This window comes from Oncorhynchus kisutch, linkage group LG27 (assembly GCF_002021735.2).
Source record: "Oncorhynchus kisutch isolate 150728-3 linkage group LG27, Okis_V2, whole genome shotgun sequence".
Lineage (NCBI taxonomy): Eukaryota > Metazoa > Chordata > Actinopteri > Salmoniformes > Salmonidae > Oncorhynchus > Oncorhynchus kisutch.
The window spans coordinates 22,728,573-22,752,318 of NC_034200.2; the positions used below are offsets into that span (position 1 = coordinate 22,728,573).

The 23,746-nt window shown below is 40.6% G+C and overlaps 2 protein-coding genes across 2 annotated transcripts in view; both read right to left on the reverse strand.

The window, feature by feature from the left end:
* The window catches only part of LOC109872214 (beta-1,4-galactosyltransferase 2-like), a 128,767-nt gene extending 118,202 nt beyond the window's left edge, over nucleotides 1–10,565 (reverse strand). The window contains exon 1 of the mRNA XM_031807211.1: nucleotides 10,136–10,565. The gene's annotated coding sequence lies outside the window, so the exon portion shown is untranslated. The remainder of the gene's footprint in view (nucleotides 1–10,135) is intronic.
* A 967-nt stretch (nucleotides 10,566–11,532) lies between these two features.
* On the reverse strand, nucleotides 11,533–19,613 carry LOC109871733 (V-type proton ATPase 21 kDa proteolipid subunit). The gene is made up of 8 exons (XM_031806856.1): nucleotides 19,318–19,613; nucleotides 18,205–18,253; nucleotides 17,911–17,994; nucleotides 16,150–16,227; nucleotides 14,857–14,926; nucleotides 14,505–14,556; nucleotides 14,014–14,204; nucleotides 11,533–13,868 (listed from the first exon to the last, which is right to left on the reverse strand). The coding sequence occupies exons 1-8, from the start codon at nucleotides 19,382–19,384 to the stop codon at nucleotides 13,842–13,844; spliced, it is 618 nt and encodes a 205-aa protein (XP_031662716.1). The 5' UTR covers nucleotides 19,385–19,613; the 3' UTR covers nucleotides 11,533–13,841.
* Between the last annotated feature and the right edge of the window lie 4,133 nt (nucleotides 19,614–23,746).

Below are 23,746 nucleotides of genomic sequence, written 5' to 3' on the forward strand. Positions count from 1 at the left end.
CAGACCAATTTACTTTTACACATTTTGTTACGTTACAGCATTATTCTAAAATTGATTAAATCATTTACCCCCCCCCCCCCCCCCCTCATCAATCTACACACAATACCCCATAATGACAAGGCAAAAACAGTTTTTTAGGTGTCTTTTAACTCATTTATAAAAAATATCAAAACATTTATCAGAATTTTACATTTACATAAGTATTCAGTACTTTGTTGAAGCACCTTTTGCAGAGATTACAGCAATGAGTCTTCTTGGGTATGACGCTACAAGCTTGGCACACCTGTACTTGGAGAGTTTCTCCCATTCTCTCTGCAGATGCTCTCAAGCTCTCAGGTTGGATGGGGAGTGTTGCTGCACAGCTATTTTCAGGTCTAGAGATATGGACAATTCCTTTGAACTCATGGCTTTGTTTTTGCTCTGACATGCACTGTCAACTGTGGGACCTTAGGTAGACAGGTATGTGCCTTTCCAAATCATGTCCAATCAATTGAATTTACCATAGAAACATTTCAAGGATGAATGGAAACAGGACGCATAATCTGTAATATATTTGCAAACGTTTCTAAAAACCTGTTTTGATTTGTTATTATTGGGCATTGTGTAGATTGACGTGGGATATGTTTTATTTAATCCATTTTAGAATAAGGCTGCAACGTAACAAAATGTGGAAAAAGTCAAGGGGTCTGAATGCACTAAGTGCTCCAGCACTTGGCGGTCCCGTTCTGTGAGCTTGTGTGGCCTACCACTTCACGGCTGAGTCGTTGCTGCTCCTAGACATTTACACTTCAAAATAACAACACAGTTGACTGGGGCAGCTCTAGCAGGGCAGAAATTTGACGAAATGACTTGGTGGAAAGGTGGCATCCTTTTGACGGTGCCACATTGAAAGTCGCTGAGCTCTTCAGTTAGGCCATTCTACTGCCAATGTTTGTCTATGGAGATTGCATGGCTGTGCATTCAATTTTATACATCCGTCAGCAACGGGTGTGGCTGAAATAGCCGAATCCACTAATTTTAAAGTGTTGTCCACATACTTTTGTAAATATAATGTATGTTTTACAATGGTGGGGGAGTGCCAAGATGGAGGTGTGGTGGCTTCAACACAGCGCCCCCTGTCAGTCATCTAGTGTATATAGACACAGTGCCTTCTGAAAGTAATCATACCCCTGGACTTATTCAAAATGTTGTTGTATTAAAGTCTAAATTCAAAATGGATTACATATATTTTTTTCTCTCACCCATCTACACACAATATCCCATAATGACAAAGTGAAAACATGTTTCTAGAACATTTGCACATTTATTGAAAATTAAATACAGAAATATCTAATTTACATAAGTATTCACACCCCTGAGTCAATACTTTGTAGGAGCACCTTTGGAGTTGATTGCACCAGTGGAGGCTGCTGAGGGGAGGACGGCTCATAATAATGGCTGGAATAGAGAAAATGGAATGGCATGTGGGTGATTTATTTATTTGATACAATCCACTTGTTCCGCTCCAGCCATTACCACTAGCCCATCCTCGCCAATTAAGGTGCCACCAACCTCCTGTGGATTACACCTGTGGGTCTTTCTGGGTAAGTCTCTAAGAGCTTTCCACACCTGGATCTTCTTTGCGCGGCATTGGAAAACCTCCCTGGGTCTTTGTGGTTGAATCTGTGTTTGAAATGCACTGCTCGACTGAGGGACCTCACAGATAATTGTATGTGCGGGGGACATAGATGAGGTAGTCACATTCAAAAATCATGTTTACTAAAAATCACTATTATTGCACATAGAGTGAGTCAATTTAACTTATTATGTGACTTGTTAAGCACATTTTTACTCCTTGCAATAAGAAATACTTATTGATTGAAGCCATTTCAGGTTTTCATTTTGCAATCATTTGTAAAAATGTTGAAAAACATAATTCCATTTTGACATTATGAGATATTGCATGTAGGGCAGTGACAAAACATATACATTTAATCTATTTTAAATTCCGGCTGTAAATATGGAAAAAGTCAATGGGTGTGAATACTTACTGAAGCCACTGTAAATCATTGTACACAATGCAGTGTAATTGAAAATGTGTTGGCAGGAGTCATTCCTAAACACAAGGATTGACACTGTTTTGGTAACACATCAAAACACAGGCACTGCAGAGATCTGAGTCACTCAAAATACCATGAGTAGATTTGATCGAAATGTCCACATACTCCTGATTGCATGAGATCTCTAGATTTATAAAAAAGATTGTTGAAAATTGATTCCACCATTATGCAGTGAGTCACCACCTGATATGGGCGTGGATAGGATAGAATATAATAGAACAGAACAGAACAGTGTGTGTTGGTTTACAAAACGTGCTAAGTACAAAATGTAAAGGGGGAGTGGGGCATATTATTCTAATGAATAACACGTTGCATTTGAGCTATTATTTCTGTGTAATAATGTGCTTCAATGATATGCCACCAATGTATATAAGCTCATAGACTTACATCAGCATTCTGCATTCATAGAGGCATACAAAAACAAACATTAAGTAAATCAACACCTCACAAGGCGAGACATCACGCTAAAACAACACATTTTCCAGAACATCTAATAAGACTATTGGTCCAAATTGGCATAGCTTTGTGTAAAATGTAACGTCACATTGTTGGCTCAAGGCCCATAGAGTCAGTCCTACAGGAGTCAGAGGTGTTGCTTGTCAAAAGACTAAGAGACTAAAGACTAGATAAACAAAGACAGTACGGGGTGTGAAGGGCAAACTGTGTGTCACTGCCCTCTTGCCTGGAATGGCATTATGCTCATGCTAACCACTCTGAGAAAGGAACACCCCTCACCTTCTGACTGGCACACACACACAGACACCTCTCTTGGAGGGGTAGGGGGTAGGCCTACCTTGCACAGCATAGAAGATGTAAACTAACAGCCCTGTACAAACGAGATATATTTAATAATATATATTTTATTTCTGGAAAGGAAAGTTGCGTGGATACTTGGACTTGAGCTATTACTAGGAGTATGTAAAGAAAGAGGGTTTCTTTACAAACCAAACAATAACTACCATAGCACATATTTCTTAAGTGCCATGCAGTCATTAATAGTTTGGTTTGAAAAAATTGGCCATGGTGGCCAATACCAATACACTGAAACAAAATCATTCTCCTTCACCAGCACCCTCATCTCAACACAGATTAACACAGAGGGGTAAAGAGAGTGATGCCATTTAAGGGGAACAACTCTTAATAATCCACGTTGTGTAACACCACATAACAGACATGTTCTCACAGCTGGAGGAGAGGATCCCAGATATCAGACTTCACACTCATGCCCGGTTACCACCAACACTGTGGAGCAGAGCACACGCACAGTTCAGTCTGCTGACCCTTGTCAGAAACACTGCGTGTTTCACATTTCAACTAATGGAAAACGGATAGACACTCTTGTCAAGGAAGGTCTGTGATGCTTCTACTATCAAATCCCAATCAAATATTATTCATAGGCTACATGCCAAATATTCAAGCGAGAAATTAAATAAATATCTGAATACTAAACAAGGTTATTTATGCATCAACAAAGCTCTACCATTGTACAGTTGTGGCCAAAAGTTTTTACAATGACACAAATATTAATTTCCACAACGTTTGCTGCTTCAGTGTCTTTAGATATTTTTGTCAGATGTTACTATGGAATACTGTAGAATAATTACAAGCATTTCATAAGTGTCAAAAGCTTTTATTGACATGGACAACATGAAGTTGATGCAAAGAGTCAATATTTGCAGTGTTGACCCTTCTTTTTCAAGACCTCTGCAATCCACCCTGGCATGCTGTCAATTAACTTCTGGGCCACATCCTGACTGAAGGCAGACCATTCTTGCATAATCAATGCTTGGAGTTTGTCAGAATTTGTTGGTTTTTGTTTGTCCACCCGCCTCTTGAGGATTGACCACAAGTTCTCATTGGGATTAAGGACTGGGGAGTTTCCTGGCCATGGACCCAAAATATCGATGTTTTGTTCCCAGCGCCACTTAGTTATCACCTTTGCCTTATGGCAAGGTGCTCCATCATGCTGGAAAATGCATTGTTCGTCACCAAACTGTTCCTGGATGGTAGGGAGAAGTTGCTCTCGGAGGATGTGTTGGTACCATTCTTTATTCATGGCTGTGTTCTTAGGCAAAATTGTGAGTGAGCCCACTCCCTTGGCTGAGAAGCAACCCCACACATGAATGGTCTCAGGATGCTTTACTGTTGGCATGACACAGGACTGATGGTAGTGCTCACCTTGTCTTCTCCGGACAAGCTTTTGTCCCCCAAACAATCTGAAAAGGGATTCATCAGAGAAAATTACTTTACCCCAGTCCTCAGCAGTCCAATCCCTGTACCTTTTGCAGAATATTTGTCTGTCCCTGGTGTTTTTCCTGGAGAGAAGTGGCTTCTTTGCTGCTCTTCTTGAAACCAGGCCATCCTCCAAAAGTATTCGCCTCACTGTGCGTGCAGATGCACTCACACCTGCCTGCTGCCATTCCTGAGCAAGCTCTGTACTGGTGGTGCCGCGATCCCGCAGCTGAATCAACTTTAGGAGACGGTCCTGGCGCTTGCTGGACTTTCTTGGGTGCCCTGAAGCCTTCTTCACAACAATTGAACCACTCTCCTTGAAGTTCTTGATGATCAGATAAATGGTTGATTTAGGTACAATCTTACTGGCAGCAATATCCTTGCCTGTGAAGCCCTTTTTGCTCAAAGCAATGATGGCCACACGTGTTTCCTTGCAGGTAACCATGGTTGACAGAGGAAGAACAATGATTCCAAGCACCACCCTCCTTTTGAAGCTTCTAGTCTACTATTTGAACTCAATCAGCATGACAGAGTGATCTCCAGCCTTGTCCTTGTCAACACTCACACCTGTGTTAACGAGAGAATCACTGACATGATGTCAGCCGGTCCTTTTGGGCAGGGCTGAAATGCAGTGGAAATGTTTTTTGGGGGATTCAGTTCATTTGCATGGCAAAGAGGGACTTTGCAATTAATTGCAAATCATCTGATCACTCTTTAAAACATTCTGGAGTATATGCAAATTGCCATCATACAAACTGAGGCAGCAGGCTTTCTGAAAATTAATATTTGTTCATTCTCAAAACTGTTGGCCACGACTGTCAACCACTCCTTGCTGTCCCCAGTCTACCTGGCCGTGCTGCTCCTCCAGTTTCAACTGTTCTGCCTGCGGCTATGTAACCCTGACCTGTTCACCGGATGTGCTACCTGTCCCAGACCTGCTGTTTTCAACTCTCTAGAGACGCAGGAGCGGTAGAGATACTCTTAATGATCGGCTATGAAAAGCCAACTGACATTTACTCCTGAGGTGCTGACTTGTTGCACCCTCGACAACTACTGTGATTATTGTTATTTGACCATGCTGGTCATTTATGAACATTTGAACATCTTGGCCATGTTCTGTTATAATCTCCACCCGGCACTGGCCACCCCTCATAGCCTGGTTCCTCTCAGTTTCTTAAAGGTTTTGGCCTTTCTAGGGAGTTTTTCCTAGTCACCGTGCTTCTACACCTGCGTTGTTTGCTGTTTGGGGTTTTAGGCTGGGTTTCTGTACAACACTTTGAGATATCAGCTGATGTAAGAAGGGCTATATAAATACATTTGATTTGACTGTACTAGAACATTCCCATGATGTTCTCCCACCAAGGTTCTTATGGTAGTACAGTACTATACAGTTCTGCTGGCTTTGACTCAAGGGACAACATTAGATTAATCTACAATGACAGTAGGATGCACCAGATCTCTGCTCTGTGCAAGGGGGTATCACATCACCCCTGTGCTTCCTTTCATGTGCTACACATTACTGATTATGACATGTTGATTATACATTACATGAGATTGTAAGCATTTCTACCATATTTCTATTGAGATTGCTATAATCACAGTGTGTAGCTAGCCTATTTCAATACATAGGCTACTCAGAAGGCCTCTGTGGCCATGCTCCAGAGTTGCTAAGCTCTAAAGTCTCTCCACCATCAAATATAGGTTTGCCTTGCCTTGCCTTGCCTTGCCTTGCTTTGCCTTGCCTCTCTCTCTGCTTCCTCAGATCGAGCTGCTCATTTGGCTCCAGAGCCAAAAAATAAATGAAGTGCTTGGGTGGAGGGAAGGTTTTATGGGGACAGCCTGGGATTCAGGGTAGGTTTTGGGCAGTTTTGATTCTCTGTTAAACACTACAGCAACAAACTAAAATCTACTACAACACCGATAGGGGATATTATGGGCTGTATGTCTATAATGAGCTAAAAAGTGTTTCTTTACAAACCAAACAATAACTACCATAGCACATATTTTTTAAGTGCCATGCTGTCATTAATAATTTGGTTTGAAAAAATTGGGCTTTGCAATACAATGCAATTAATGATTACTCCTATCTGTATTGATCCACACTATCCTTATTTTAAAGTGAACCTCTCGCTCTCAGACTGTAGTTTAATCAATGTATGCAAGGACACATCCTTTGAGATTTTGAATGAAACACAATTTACAGCTCTGAATAGGCTGGGTTTTAGACAAAACACCAAGTCAATGTATAGAGCTAAGCAGTCCTCTCCAACTGCCACCTTTGTTGCTCAGGTCTGGCTGTTCCCATGACAACAAAACTCAACATTGAATTAACCTGAAAGAATAGAACACTCCTTCGCAAACAAACTGCCAGGAACAATCAACATTTCAATTGTAGGCATCCTAGGAACAAAGCACTGGCTTATTCTTTACACGGAAGTCAAATGTAATTCATTTCAACTTTAAACATGCACGGTCATTCGTTCAAGTATGCTAAGGGTCTATCAAACACAGATCCAAATTCTTACACCACTGGATATTTGGCTATCCAGTTGTGTAAGAAACAAGTGGCATTAAGTGATAGGCAGTCCTAAGGAAGTAGTCACTCCTCACCTGCTTTCACAGACTGGTCACATAAACTAGACGTAACATAGTACACGAAAATACAGGACCCTCAAATTAGTATGACATCTTACGTTTGTTATGGTTCCATAAGATAGAAAGTTACTTAATAAGACAAAAACAAAAGGAGGGTGGTTGGTTGGGGTGGATGGGTGGTCATATAATCCAAACGTCTAGCAACCCAAAGGTTGTGCGTTCGAATCTCATCACAGGCAACTTTAGCTAATTAGCAACTACAACCTACTTTTTTAGCTACTTTGCAACTACTTGTATGTTAGCTAAGCCTAACCCTTTAGCTAACCCTTCCCCTAACCTTGACCCTTAAACCTAACCCCTAGAGGTAACGATAGCTAGCTAGCTAACGTTAGCCACCTAGTTAAAGTTGGCACAACAAATTAGACTTTGTAACAGAGTTGAAGTCAGAGGTTTACATACACTTAGGTTGGAGTTATTAAATCTCGTTTTTCAACCACTCCACAAATTTCTTGATAACAAACTATAGTTTTGGCAAGTCGGTTAGGACATCTACTTTGTGCATGACACAAGTAATTTTTCCAACCATTGTTTACAGACAGATTATTTCACTTATAATTCACTATATCACAATTCCAGTGGGCCAGAAGTTTACATACACTAAGTTGACTGTGCCTTTAAACAGCTTGGAAAATTCCAGAAAATTATGTCATGGCTTTAGAAGCTTCTGATAGGCTAATTGACATCATTTGAGTCAATTGGAGGTGTACCTGTGTATTTATTTCAAGGCCTACTTTCAAACTCAGTGCCTCTGCTTGACATCATGGGAAACTCAAAAGAAATCAGCCAAGACCTCAGAAAACAAATTGTAGACCTCCACAAGTCTGGTTCATCCTTGGGAGAAATTTCCAAATGCCTGAAGGTACCACATTCATCTGTACAAACAACAGTATGCAAGTATAAACACCATGAGACCATGCAGCCGTCATACCGCTCAGGAAGAAGACGCGTTCTATCTCCTAGAGATGAACGTACTTTGGTGCGAAAAGTGCAACTCAGTCCCAGAACAACAGCAAAGGACCTTGTGAAGATGCTGGAGGAAACAGGTACAAATGTATATATATCCACAGTAAAACGAGTCCTATATCGACAAACCTGAAAGGCCACTCAGCAAAGAAGAAGCCACTGCTCCAAAACCACCATAAAAAAGCCAGACTACGGTTTGCAACTGCACATGGGGATAAAGATTGTACTTTTTGAAGAAATGTCCTCTGATCTGATGAAACAAAAATAGAACTGTTTGGCAAAAATGACCATCGTTGTGTTTGGACGGAAAAGGGGGATGCTTGCAAGCCGAAGAACACCATCCCAACTGTGAAAGCTCGGAGGTGGCAGCATCATGTTGTGGGGGTGCTTTGCTGCAGGAGGGACTGGTGCACTTCACAAAAAAGATGGCATTATGAGGATGGAACATTATGTGGATATATTGAAGCAACATCTCAAGACATCAGTTAAGTTAAAGCTTGGCCACAAATGGGTCTTCCAAATGGACAATGACTCCAAGCATACTTCCAAAGTTGTGGCAAGATGGCTTAAGGACAACAAAGTCAAGGTATCGGAGTGGCCATCACAAAGCCCTGACCTCAATCATATAGAAAATGTGTGGGCAGAACTGAAAAGGTGTGTGCGAACAAGGAGGCCTTACAAACCTGACTTGGTTACACCAGCTCTGTCAGGAGGAATGGGACAAAATTCACCCAACTTATTGTGGGAAGCTTGTTGAAGGCTACCCGAAATGTTGGACCCAAGTTAAACAATTTGGCAATGCCACAAAATACTAATTGAGTGTATGTAAACTTCGGACCCACTGGGAATGTGATGAAAGAAATAAAAGCTGAAATAAATCCTTCTCTCTGCTATTATTCTGACATTTAACAATTTGTACTAGGATTTAATGTCAGGAATTGTGGAATACTAAGTTTAAATGTATTTTGTTAAGGTGTATGTAAACTTCTGACTTCAGCTGTATCATACGTTTTGCAAATTAGTAGCATATTGTACAAATTGTAATTTGTTACATACCATACGAAACGTAACTTATCATACCAAACGGGGATTCTCAGATTTATGTACAGAATAATACAAATCGCTCTGTGACCATGTTGGCTTTGGCCACCCTGGAGGGTGGGCTTTCAGGCTATGGATCACATTCATTGCTATACACAAAGGCCACTGCAACAGGGTGCACAAACCAAAATCAGATAGTGCTCAACATATTATTCCTGATTATTTTGTGATTTGTTTATGATCAGGAGGGATATAATTGGAGCAAAGTAGCCCAACTGTGCAAAACACATTTCCACCACTGTTATTGTGGGTTCCATTCATTTATCCTGAGCCCGGAAAAGTTCATCATGACCCTGTCATTGACTGACTAAAGTGAGGTCAGTGAAACCACTTGTACAAAATAAGAGTTCAGCGAAGTGAATGCATCCATGATCAGTTTTGCCCTACAAACACTATCGCATCAATGCACATAATGACACAGAAGCATTTCCAAATGGGTACATTTGACATGGAAAACTAAGCTGAGGATACTTAGCATTGATGTGAAAACCAGTTTCTGATCAAGATATAGCGATCTCTACTTACACTATGTGGGCTATATAGCTTGTAGCCTAAAACTTCAGCAAACAATGTAGGCTGCATCTTGATCTCACTTGAGTTTAACTGTAGCCTATAGAGCTAGATGAAAACAGCCGTATAGAAATAGCTCTGTATTTCGTGAGTTATTATGTAGATAGTAAATAATAATTTGAGCAACTTGTCAACATCTTATAACTAACTAGATAACAGTTGTCAGAATGAGAGCATCGCTGCATGCTGCCCGGATTGATCGTTCCATCGCTGATCAAAGGACCTTTCGGCTTGTTGAAATAATGTCGAACGTTTGCATCACTTGACAAAAGGGATGTTGCAAATGCATGTAGAATGGCGGGTCTAGCAGCAGCATGCTTCAGCAAAATGTGCATGACAACAAAGCAAATTGTACAATAAAACATCAATAAGCACCAGTAAACATATACATGTTGATAAATGCAGATGTATAGGATAATAAAGAAGAATCCAAATGGCAGGCTAAATGTAAAAATACAAGAAAAACTAAAGAACGAAATGTGATGATGAACAAATGAAATATAATGTATTCTTACCTTAAGGTAGCAAGCAATCCTCCTCTCCTATGAATGCATGGTCTTTGTTGTTGCAGCAACCTTTTTACATGAAATCTGTAAATGTCATTTAAAAAAATGAAATAACAAAAAGTCCTCACGAAAACCTGCTCTCTTTCGTTAAAAGGCACGTAATATCCACTTAATAAAGCCTGGAGTGCGTTTCATTTATTTCTGATTATATAAATCGGTCATTTCATTTTTCGTGCAGACACATTGATCAAAACGTTTTGCCATATAACAGACATGGGAGATATGAATGCCTCATTGTTTGATTATTTACGGAGGGCAAATATAGGGTAGTAAATCTTCTACCTTCCTAATTCCGACAGTCCGTTACGTTTTAATGTGGCTATGAAGACAAAAAGAGGAGTCTATAGCAGTTTTCGCTCGCCGAAGATGATCTATTATATTGACAAGATGGTCGACTGGCCGCTCTAACAATGGAAAAATATGTCCACAAAGGCGAAAGGCAGGCGGGAGGAGGCGAGATCAGATGGGAACATTCTAGCCAATGAGAGGGCAGATACGCGTGTGAACAAGTCACAACTCCGATACGAAAAAATGTTTTGTCCAAATGTCACGCGCATTACACTTTAATCGGTACATTTGTAACAACCTAAGCATGATCAAATTTCAATTCAATCAAATAAGCCTGACCTATCAAAATATTAATTCATTTTTATTTTCAACAAATTCGACACTCATTGCCCACCATACAAAAACTCCCCAACTTGGTCTGCTTAACTCTCATTTTCGCGCCGACAGATTTTGGGCGCAGTCGAGCCTCTCTTTTTCCGTCTTCCTCTCTGGTCTCGCGCTCTTCAGTACGGGATCTCTGATAGTCTAAACACCCGTGTATTCTGCCACTAGAGGGAGCTTTAACTAAGTCCTATTATTGGACTGCACATCTCTAGTAGTCTGCAGTTAAAAGCTAGGACTACAGTAAATGTAAATAATTACCTCACTTGTGAGGTACAACTTGATATTTCTAAAGTCAAGAAAATTAATTGAATTAATATGCCAAATGTAGCATCCCCCACTTTTTCAAATGTTGTAAATGAGCATTAAGGGAGAGGAATACGCTGTGATAGGTCCCCGGTAAATATAAAAATAATTATCTAGCGCCATCTAGTGGGTAACAAATATTTACAAAGAGTGGGGCTGGGACATAAATAATATAACAGAACCACACACACAAAAAATAAACTACTCACTGTACAGCCAGAAATGGACTGGTCACCCCCCGAGGCTGGTTCCACTCTAGGTGTCTTCCCTTAGGGAGTTTTTCCCTGGCCACTAGGCCCCATATCTGTAAAGCTATTTGTGACAACAGCTGACGTAGAAAGGGCTTTATAAAATACATTTGATTCATTTGATTGAACGATCAGGTTGGAATATTTTATTCTTTCAAGGACAATTATGAAGTAAAGAGGACCCACTTTTACATGTCAAAACAATGGATTCACCACATCAACACTCACTGAAGTATGATCTAGAAACCTTCCTTTACATTAGGAATGACACCACTACAACAGGCAGGCAACAAAGGACCTAGAGAGCCTCAATGTAAGCCATTGGCCATCTTTCAAGTAGCATACTTTTAAACCAACAAGTTGGACTTTCAATCCAACTGTTATCCATTCAAGTTAAACCCTTCAGCACTGAGGCTCTCCAAGACCAGGATGGCCAACCCAGTATTACACCAAAGGTCCATTTAGAAATGCTCAAAAGTAATGAACAAAGCTGAATCAATGTATGAAACCCACACCAAATACTATTTCAAATGATCTTTTTGGGCCTTTTGCCATAGGGATCAGCCAAACGATCTTTCATCTCCATGGATAAATACCATTAACTTTTACATACATTTTATAAATTAATAACACTATACATGTACGGTTGGTGAGGACAGCATGGAACACTCAGTTGGAGACCCCCATAAGTATACAGTCACATGCATCCCAAATGGAACCCTGTTTCTTATAATGCACTACTTTTGATCAGGGCCCAAAGGGCTCAGGTCAAATGCAGTACACTACGTGGTCACAGCAAGTTGGATGTTATGAACATTAAAATGGAAGTCAGACTCCAGGGTTCATTTTAATTTAAGGGCTCAAGCTAATTGTCTTATCAGTAACACCGTAATTCATTAGATAAAAAATCAAATAAAAATAAAGACAAACAAAATCACAACTAAGTAAAAGGCCAACTGGTCTGAGAAAGTTCTTACCGATGTTCTGTTCAAGTACCATCTCTCCAAAAGAGTATGCATATCAGCCCATTCACAGCAGTGGAAAGACAAGGAGCTCAGATCATTTAAACTCAAAATTACAACAAAAAAAACAGAAGAAAAGGAGAAAATGCACATGCAGCGTTTCCCCTAAGATTTTTCAGCAGTGGCGGCAGAAGTAATGGGTGGGGGTCTTCAGCAGCGGTGGCAGAGGTAGTGGGAGCAGGGTGTCGTCTTGGGGTATATATATCTACATTATAAAATCTCTACGGTGCGCCGCTGCTAAACGGATAAAGGGGAAACACTGACTGGTCTTGAGGAAAACATCTACATTTCACTCTCCACAGATGGATAGTTTACAGGGGATTACAGACCTGAGAAGGAGAAAACAGACATTATCTATGGTCACTTGAAATCAGATAATACTTATATTCATCAGCAACAGTTCTCACCGTGGATAAAGACCACTTGCATCAGAACGGTAAACACCCTCATGCTTCACAAAGAAACAGACATGTGCCCTTTATATATATACTGTACACACAACAATTTACAATTCAAATGTTTAACCAATCAGGACTGAAGAGTGCCTACCAAAATGTTATGCATACATCAAAACAAGAGTGAATAATGACAGCTGACCAACTACAATTACTATTTCAGTGTAATATCTCCTTAGAGCACCCTTGTACCCACACATATTGATTCATTCTGTGTTACTGCAGAAAAGGTTACTTACACCAGTCATGGAAAAATATACCGTAACTGAAACTAGTGGAAAAACACAGGTTACATCAGTCATAAATATAATCATTTGCTTTGTTATACATCACGACTTTTGCATACAAACAGTTCAAATACTTCAAAACACATTTTTACAGGCATTCAATACAAATTACGACATTGTTGAAATGTTTCACTTCCATGTAATGAACAAAACAGCAAGCACGTCCACCACCAGAGAAACCATATGCGTGTCAAACCAAACTTGGGAACCTTAGATGTCAAATAGTGGCATTCCATGATTGATCACGGGTAACAAATCCTATACAGATGTTAATGAAATCAAATATATTTTGAAAGAATGTCCCTACTACGAAACACATTCCCTAAATGTCTAGTGGCCCTTTCAATTGTGATAGATTGATACAACAGTAAACGTACGTGGGGAAAGCCAGGTTTTCTAGAGATTAATTATATGGACCACTATACTATGAAGACCAATTGTATTCAAAGGGGACAGGATTTTGTCTTAAACACCTGCAGTTTAATCTAACCATTTGGCTGCATTCCTTTAAGACAAAATGGTGCAAATATGTCACTCTTCAGCAAATTATGGTTCAAAACAAAATCAGACAAAAAAATACATTTAAATAATTTACTATGTATTTACACAATCCATCTGCTTGTCCAGCTTTGTCTTCCATTGATCTTGTCATATTGAAGATGAATCTTCTAGTCACCCATTTTTACTTTCGACGTCTACAAGAAAAGACATTTGTTCAAGTATGTAATAATAAAACAAAAAGGCAAACATATACTTGTTTGAGGCAATCAGATACAGAATATGATGCTATTCAACCAATCAGGGGGGGAAAGAAAACCATGTCAAAAGAATGTCAGTTACCTGTAAGATGGCCACAATCACTCCAAATAGCCCAATTGCACTGCCGAAGATTTCCACAATAAGGATTTTAACAAAGAGGCTGCCATTCTGAGCATCTGCCAGGGCGGCCCCACTACCAACGATGCCAACACAGATGCCACAGAAGAGGTTGGAGAATCCCACAGTAAGACCAGCGCCAAACATGGAGTAGCCTGTTAGGAGAGAACGCAATCACAAGAGCACAGCATTTGCTTCAGCTGTATTTTACCATTGCACTGTTTAACTAAGCCAATGGCAAGACGTGCCTACTTTACTTGTGCCTGCCTTTATCCTATTGGACTTTAAGGACTGGTGCCAATCCAAACCTCGTCTGAGCACCAGTGTGTTTGTGCCATCATGCGAACTCGTCATGCCAAACAATGCTGTGGTTTTCAATCTTAACAATGGAGTTGGCAAGAGGAGACAGATCTGGGACGGGGCTAAGCAACACCCACCAACCATTAATTTCTTACCTGCTTGGTAGTTCCTTGCCCCAATGGTCTCTGGTGTGGTGCCACTAAAGCTCTATGAAAAGAGAAAGAAATAATTACATTTGTGCTGTCTACTACATTATCACACACCAGGGAGATTCAGAGCTCTACTCCAAGATGCCCTATGTAAAAGGCTACAATTAGGAGCCACAAGTTCAGTCCCAAATAGCACCTTATTCGATATATACAGTCGTGCACTGTCAGACCAGGCTCTCGTCAGAAGTACTACACTCGGGAATAGGGTGCCATTTGGAATGCAATCACCATAATCACTAGTGAACATGTAAAAAGGGCACAAATGATGATCAAAGTATGCCATCCCGCTTTTGCTTACCTCAGCCATGTTACTTATAACGATCGCCATGATGATCCCATAGATGGCTACAGCCTCACAGAAGATAATGCTTTGGATGGGAGACAACCACAGCATAATTACATTTGTAGTATATTGATCGGAAAGATGCAAACTTAATACAGTACGCACATACAGATATACAAGTTTTATGCCTACACAGAAAGCACACAAGGCCTGTTTCTTAGATCCAGACATTGACTAAAAAGCATTTTCCATTGACCGTGCTTTTTAGTCCAGGACTAGGTTTAATCAGGGTCTGTGAAACCGGTCCACAACACAGATTCTACATTTTAGTCATTCAGCAGACGCTCTTATCCAGAGCAACTTACAGTTAATGCATTCATCTTAAAAGCCCAATGGAGCTGTTTTTATCCCAATATCAAATCATTTCTGGGTAACAATTAAGTACCTTACTGTGTAGGCTTGAGTGGTAGACCATATAGCAGGGTATTTGGAAATAGTTCCAGTATAGTTTTTCTATACCTTCAAACCTATTTATTTGAAGTCTTAATACACATGAATATTTGTAGCTACTTTTTAAGTAAATACCTGCAGTCAACTTGTTCAATACGTTAGGAGACATAGAAGATTGTGTTCATTTTCACAATGTGTTCATAAGCATTCTCTATGGGATTTTACTTGGAAGCATTGCTAACCTTCAAAAGCTCTGTAGGGTTTAAAAATGGCACCCCTGTGTTCAGTGCCAGTACTACCGAATATATCTCCAAGGTGCACTATGCACACATCTCTCTGCCATTTCCTGGTTGCCTAAATTCAAATAGTTCACAATTTCAGTTTGTGACAAAACAAGCAGTCATTATTGTAGAGAATCATTGTACCATCTACACCACTGAAATATATTTTCCAGAACCAAACGTGTATATTCAGCTGTTTAAAGCTGGTGTACAAAACCAAAATAGATGCAAAAACAGAATGGGAAGCACAGAAATAGCACATGGGAATGGGAAGCACAGAAATAGCACATGGGAATGGGAAGCACAGAAATAGCACATATATTACAGGTCTCCCTTCTTAGACTTGCTTAAAAAAATAACTCACATTTCTATGTGAATTTGGTTAGGTCACCCAAAAAGTTACATATTGTAGCTTTAAAATGGTCAAAAATAAAGAAAAAAATGCTTCTTAGCAAGTGCAAGTTCTCAAGCAAGAATTTTGATAGGACTGTCTTTAAGTGGGCTGAGTGGGGAGAGGGAAATTAGCTGTTATTGGGGGAAGGGGGGGACTGGTTCCATTCCCTTTTTAATAGCTTACCTGACCAGATTCTTTGTTTTAATCCGTGGTGCTTTTACACCACCTCCTATGATGCTGGAACCTGTGATGTAAATGCCCCTGTAAAACAAGGACACAATTCAGTATACAGTGGGGCAAAAAAGTATTTAGTCAGCCACCAATTGTGCAAGTTCTCCCACTTAAAAAGATGAGGCCTGTAATTTTCATCATAGGTACACTTCAACTATGACAGACAAAATTAGAAAAAAAAATCACATTGTAGGATTTTTAATGAATTTATTTGCAAATTATGGTGGAAAATAAGTATTTGGTCAATAACAAAAGTTTCTCAATACTTTGTTATATACCCTTTGTTGGCAATGACAGAGGTCAAACGTTTTCTGTAAGTCTTCACAAGGTTTTCACACACTGTTGCTGGTAATTTGGCCCATTCCTCCATGCAGATCTCCTCTAGAGCAGTGATGTTTTGGGGCTGTTGCTGGGCAACACGGACTTTCAACTCCCTCCAAAGATTTTCTATGGGGTTGAGATCTGGAGACTGACTAGGCCACTCCAGGACCTTGAAATGCTTCTTACCAAGCCACTCCTTCGTTGCCCGGGCGGTGTGTTTGGGATCATTGTCATGCTGAAAGACCCAGCCACGTTTCATCTTCAATGCCCTTGCTGATAGGTTTTCACTCAAAATCTCACAATACATGGCCCCATTCATTATTCCCTTTACACGGATCAGTCGTCCTGTTCCCTTTGCAGAAAAACAGCCCTAAAGCATGATGTTTCCACCCCCATGCTTCACAGTAGGTATGGTGTTCTTTGGATGCAACTCCAAACACGACGAGTTTATTTTTTACCAAAAAGTTATATTTTGGTTTCATCTGACATTCTCCCAGTCTTCTTCTGAATCATCCAAATGCTCTCTAGCAAACTTCAGACGGGCCTGGACATGTACTGGCTTAAGTAGGGGGACACGTCTGGCACTGCAGGATTTGAGTCCCTGGTGGCGTAGTGTGTTACTGATGGTAGGCTATGTTACTCTTGTCCCAGCTCTCTGCAGGTCATTCACTAGGTCCTCCCGTGTGGTTCTGGGATTTTTGCTCACCGTTCTTGTGATCATTTTGACCCCACGGGGTGAGATCTTGCGTGGAGCCCCAGATCGAGGGAGATTATCAGTGGTCTTGTATGTCTTCCATTTCCTAATAATTACTCCCACAGTTGATTTATTCAAACCAAGCTGCTTACCTATTGCAGATTCAGTCTTCCCAGCCTGGTGCAGGTCTACAATTTAGTTTCTGGTGTCCTTTGACAACTCTTTGGTCTTGGCCATAGTGGAGTTTGGACTGTGACTGTTTGAGGTTGTGGACAGGTGTCTTTTATACTGATAACAAGTTCAAACAGGTGCCATTAATACAGGTAACGAGTGGAGGACAGAGGAGCCTCTTAAAGAAGAAGTTACAGGTCTGTGAGAGCCAGAAATCTTGCTTGTTTGTAGGTGACCAAATACTTATTTTCCACCATAATTTGCAAATAAATTCATAAAAAATCCTATGATGTGATTTTCTTTTCTCATTTTGTCTGTCATACTTGAAGTGTACCTATGATGAAAATTACAGGCCTCTAGTCTTTTTAAGGGTGAGAACTTGCACAATTGGCGGCTGACTAAATACCTTTTTGCCCCACTGTAAACATTTCCATTTTCAAGTCTAATTTAACAACTTCTCTATTCCAAATTCAAAACGAGACTATCTTTTCTGAAGAAACACTCAGGGGGAATTGAAGAGTACTCACCAAGCAGCTCCAACAACAGAGAGCGAGATGGCCAAGCCAATTCCAAGGTTCGCCCACATGAAGGGCGAGGTTTCTGTCAAAAACCTGTGGGAGAGAGCACAATTTCACCATGAAAATCAAACGTTCCATGATCTAGCCTAGGATAAGATTTCTGGGTGGGAGAAGAAAAAAAAAAAGACTGTTTTCTGAAATGTTACCACCAGTAATCAGCACCAGGCTCAGAATATAAAACAGATTTCTATTTGTACGTCTATAATATGATGTTCTAAGACAAGGATTGTGTGTCATACTAACCATGCCACATCAAAGCGGAATCCAAGGTCGAAGATCGTGTAGCAAATACCTGAAAAAAGCACCAATCCAGGTTATGCATTGCAAAGTATACAAACATTTTCATTGGTTTATGCATGTGTGTTGCAGTACAGTTCAGTAACAGTACACGCAAAGGCACAGAGCTGCAGAACAAAAATGTGTCAGAAATGATTAAGTGTCAGAAGTGTGATAGCTCACCCCCACATGACAAGTGTTTCAGTTCCCATTTTCCTTACTCTAGCAGCCAAGCAAGTGAGCTAGATAACTATGGCAATTATAAATGATGTAACTAACAGAATGTTCTATACTTAACAGTATGCTTTTAAAAGGTTTTAGTGCAGGGTCGCCTTATGCAGTCGAACATTAGCTAACTATCTGGCTCTCTAGTCTGATTAATCATGCTGTACTACACAATTAATTGTGTACATATGGCCTGAGGTTAATGCCTACCAAATCGTGTAAATGCTTACAGGGCAGAATGTCGAATAAAATGGACTGTACATTTAAAACTTACTCTACCGGTTACGTTCATGTGGCTATTTTGTTTCAAATTTCGAGTAGTTGAAGGACACCCGGTAGAGTAAGTTTAAATGTAATTGTATTAAACGTTCTTGCCTGTAACGAACATTAACCCGACTTCGCATGCATTAGCGTCAGGCTGTCTATACACCAATGAATTGTGTATTACAGTCTGATTAATCAGACTACTGACTCTGCAGTGATATGCTAGCTAACGTTACCTCCATACACGTTAAGTCGAATTCTTACATACGAATAGCTAGATAATCTACCCTTTGGACGACAGTGCCAAAGGTGCACAACATCTAATTCAAGGAAGTTAGTTAGCTCTATTTGTCAGGCAGGCTAGCTATTACGAAACTAGCACATCACTGCAGACCCAGATGAGTTTACGCCGTTGCCGCTAGCTATTGCAACAGGCTTACGTTAGCTGGCAATCAGCACGGCCTGTGAAGCACGACACAAACATATACAATCAAATGAATGAAAGGAATATGTTTACAAAATGCATTATATATTTACCATCATCATTAACCCCATTACCCTAGCTAGCAAATGTAGCTAAAACGTTCTTACCGACGATGAGAATGGTACTCCAGAAGGCCAAAGTGACCCCGGTGTAGAGAATGGCGTGTCCGTTCATGATCACCCAAACCGCGATATTTTCCGGACTATCTCACTATGCTACCTTCAATTTTGTCTTTACAATTGACGTCGAACGGTCTGAATAACCCCAAAATCGTTCAACTGAGGAAGGGAAATCTATCCATCAAAAGGGAAGGGATGCAGTCAGCTGATCGAGCTTGACTTGAGCATGTGACCGTGACAACGAACGTAATTCCACTTCCTTCTTCTTCTTCGTGCCAGTTTCCGCGAGAGCTCCCAGGCACAGACGTAGGACCAGTTGTACATCTAAACTTTGTATAACTTTTTCATTCACAGGTCATAACGCAAAACCGACCTTAGACCAGCACTTGGGAAATCTACACACTGTAGGCTACGGTTATTTATTTTAATTTAATTTTAGGCTACGGTTATTCTCTTGTATTTTATTGATGCTATTTTTTTCGCGCTTCTAAGAAAATGTAGTTCCGCAAGTAGAATAAACTGTACAGAGGCATTATAGAAACATAAAATAGCATGTTGATCTCATGATGTAAGCTAAATTCCAAAATACAAACCTGAGTTCCTGGTTTGTCTTTCAACTTTCACAAATATATAATTATTTCCCAGTAAAGATGTTTGTATATACTATGGCTTCACCTCTTTCTCTCTGTTTCCAGTTAGCAAAGACTGTATAGAAGTAGTAAGGTACAAATTACAGGTGTTTGTAATTCAACTCCTTGCAGTGTTAAACCATGACCACATGATGGCGCTACATCACTGGTTAAATGTGCACATGACTGGTGACAAGAACCCAAAATTAAACGTTTTGTTCAGAAATGAAGAAGCCGAAAAAAGTGACGCATTATTATCTGCCCATTTCAAGTTCAGTCTGGAATCAGGAATATTGGCTATTTGAGCGATGGACCTACTATGTAGGCCTACGTAAAAAATAAAAAATAAATGTTCTTATCTTTCAATATCATATTTTAGTCATTTAGCATTCCTATCCAGAGCGACTTACAGTAGTGAGCTCATACATTTTCATAATGGTCCCCCATGGGAATCTAACCTACAACTTGGTGTTGCAAGCACCATGCTCTACCAGCTGAGCCACATGAAGTGTAGACCTACTTACAGAACATGCAGATCTTTTCACATTTCAACCCTTCAGGCAGATCATGCACAATTATTCAGGGGGTGTTGGAAATGTCAATAGTTTACACATTAAAAACTTTGTTATCCATCCACAAACACGTTCATATTCCTTTAAATCTGAAGAAAAATTGTTTTTATGAATAGTGCCAATTTATAGAATTCAGGGGAATTCAAGGCCATTACAAGGTGCAAATTAAGGTGCGATTGTTTGCTGGTGACTACTAACTAGTCTTGATCAGAGCCCTATCTTGGTGTAGTGCACTATATGGAATAGGGTTCCATTTGGAACGTACACAGTATCTTCATCTACTGATCCGACAACTTGCACAGTACAGTGCATGCAGACTGATAAATCACTATATAGCCCAAACCAACAGACCCCTCTGACGTCAAAACTAACGACCGGTATCCCTTCTTTCTTTTCTTTCCAAAACACTTGACCATGCTGTCTCTGACCAACTCTCGTTATCTCTCTCAGAATTATTTTCTTGACCCTAACCAGGCGGCTCACTCAACTGAGACCTCCTCTCCTCTGTGACACAGAGGCTCTCCGCTCTGCCAAAGCTGCAGTGGAGATTTTAGCATGTAAATCTTTGTGGGGCAAAAAAAAAAAAGAAAGTAAGGTAAGCAGCAAAGCCACTACACAACACAACACTAAATACAGTAATTGCACTATAACGGTGACAAACGGTTCCCACAAACTGTTGGGCCTTCATAAAGCTGTCCCAACAGCAGTCCTAACATCTTACCACTGCTACACCTGGCTATCAGCAGAGCCTTGTCTGGCAGCGAAACAGTTAATTCAGCCTCATTTACTGCCTTAAAAAAAACATAGCTTATATGGCTGACTTTTAAACAAATGTGGTTTCTAATGACAATTGAGATGTACAAACTATGGCATAAGGGGACGACAAGCGGATAAGAGGCAATCCATAATTTAAATTAAAACATTAATGAGCGAGCTAGGGCGGATGTAGTCAATATAACTATTTGTTTAGGGCTTTTGAAATTCAGAACATGGGCCGTTCTTACAGTGTTCTCCCTGTACACAAAGTCAGAACCATAGGATAAATAAAGGGGGCATATAAGCAGACAATGAAAGCTCTTACAATATTCGATTATTACATTTCTCTAAAACAGGTTATAGACTACATGTGCACCACCAAGTCAGAACAGTAGGTGAAATTAAGAGGGGTAAATAGACCAAATTATTAGGGTGATGCACATGGGCTACTAACATCTTACTTCACAACATATGCTTAGTATTACTTTCTTAGCTACAATATACATATCTCCCTGGCATATTACATCATTTATGCAGCAGCATACAATACATTTTTGGATTCACCTTGTTGTGATGTGCTCACTTGAACAGGAAGGTGGCGCGGCGGTCCTTCATGGGCAAATTTAGCCATCAAAGTCTGTTATTCTCTGGATTTATGGTGCTTTCAAAACAAGTGGGAACTCAAGAAAAAAACAAGGTTGAATCATGATGACGTCTTGATCTTCAGGTCATAGCTCTAGAAAGAGGCCAGATGAACAATTCTGAGTTGGATGACCGTACAAAATGTATTTTCATTGTTGTCTTGAACTCACTGAAGTCAAGGTTTCGCAGTTCCAAGTTAACAATTGTTTTGAGCGCAGCACAAATCATGCTTCATTGACAGCATAGCCAATGTTGAATGTTTATAATTTTAAACCCCTTAATCCCAGATTTGGGACAACACAGCCACCCTACTGAATAGCAGGCTCGTGATTGCTTTGCAATGCTTGTAGTTAGCCAATTTTACGGATTCCTTCAAAACCACTCATTGTTGAATTTGCGATTTCCAACTTGTTGTGTAATGTTTATGTCCAATGGCCAATGAGCACCGATACGTTTTATCTATAATTTCTCTTCATTATTTATCTTCATACGACAATGATTAAAAATGATTTGCCAGTAGATTGTCGACTTGATTCATGATGATGACTGCTAGCTAAGATTCTGCAAGTATGATGTTGACATCAATCCAATCAAAGCTACTGTACATATAACGTGATTTGACGTCATTTTATCTGTGGCCAATAACCTTGAGCCTTCTTGGATGGGCACTTCTAATGTAACTCTATGGCAGCACCCATGGGGCTAGAATCTCTTAACGTAGTGTCCCCATGAGTGACAGAACACTGACCCAATCACGGCGCAATGCTCTATATTTTCAGCTGGCTGCCCCACCACCACAGAAAGCACTGAGCTAGGCTGAAACACCTGTATTTTGGTGTTGCCTTACTCAAGAAAACAAAAAAGAAACCATGTTTGTATGCGGCTTTATTAACTCAATGATATATACATTTTTTACATTGTTTGCAAACAGATATGTGACACTTATTAATGCCAAAATAACATGCAAAACAGGCAAGCTCAAAACAGGTGGGGCTCTACCCCACCTGCCCTGAATGACGGGTCGCCACTGCAAAGCTGACTCTACTCTGTTCTCATCCTCCTAGATCTATCTGCTGCCTTTGACGCCGTGAACCATCAGATCCTCCTCTCATCTCTGGTTCTAAACACTCCTGGATTGCATCCTACCTGGCAGGTCGCTTCTACCAGGTGGCTTGGAGAGAATCTGTGTCTGTACTACGTGCTCTCACTACTGGCGTCCCCCAGGGCTCTGTTCTAGACCCTCTCCTCTTCTCTTTACACCAAGTCACTTGGCTCCATCATATGCTCACATGGTCTCTTCTGTCATTGCTATGTGGATGACATTGAACTACTCTTCTCCTTCTGCCGTTCTGACGCCCAGGTGGTGACACGCATCTCTGCGTGCCTGGCAGACATCAGCTTGGATGTCAGCCCACCACCTCAAGCTCAACTTCAACAAAATAGAGCTGCTCTTCCTCCCAGGAAAGGCATGCCAGCTGCAAGTCCTCTACATCATGGTTGACAACTCCATGGTGTCCTCCTCCCAGGGTGCAAAGAAACTTAGTGTGACCCTGGACAACACCCTGTCATTCTCTGCAAACATCAAAGCAGTGACTCACTTCTGCAAGTTCATGCCTGACAAAATCCGTAGAGTACGACCTTTCCAAACACAGGAAGAGGCGCAGGTCCTAATCCAGGCACTTATCATCACCCGTCTAGACTATTGCAACTCTCTGTTGGCTGGGCTCCCCGCTTCTGCCATCAAACCCCTGCAATTTACCAAGAATGCTGGTGTTCAACCTTCCTAACTCCTCCCAAGTCACCACCTACTCCGCACAC

Bases quoted from the DNA above. Each gene is read 5' to 3' on its own strand.
- LOC109871733 (XM_031806856.1), bottom strand. From the start codon at position 19,384: ATGAACGGACACGCCATTCTCTACACCGGGGTCACTTTGGCCTTCTGG. The intron at 18,254-19,317 runs GTAAGAACGTTT...TGCTTTTTTCAG, and splicing joins GAGTACCATTCTCATCGTCG to GTATTTGCTACACGATCTTC. The intron at 13,869-14,013 runs GTAACTGACATT...CTTTTCTTGTAG, and splicing joins TGATTGTGGCCATCTTACAG to ACGTCGAAAGTAAAAATGGG.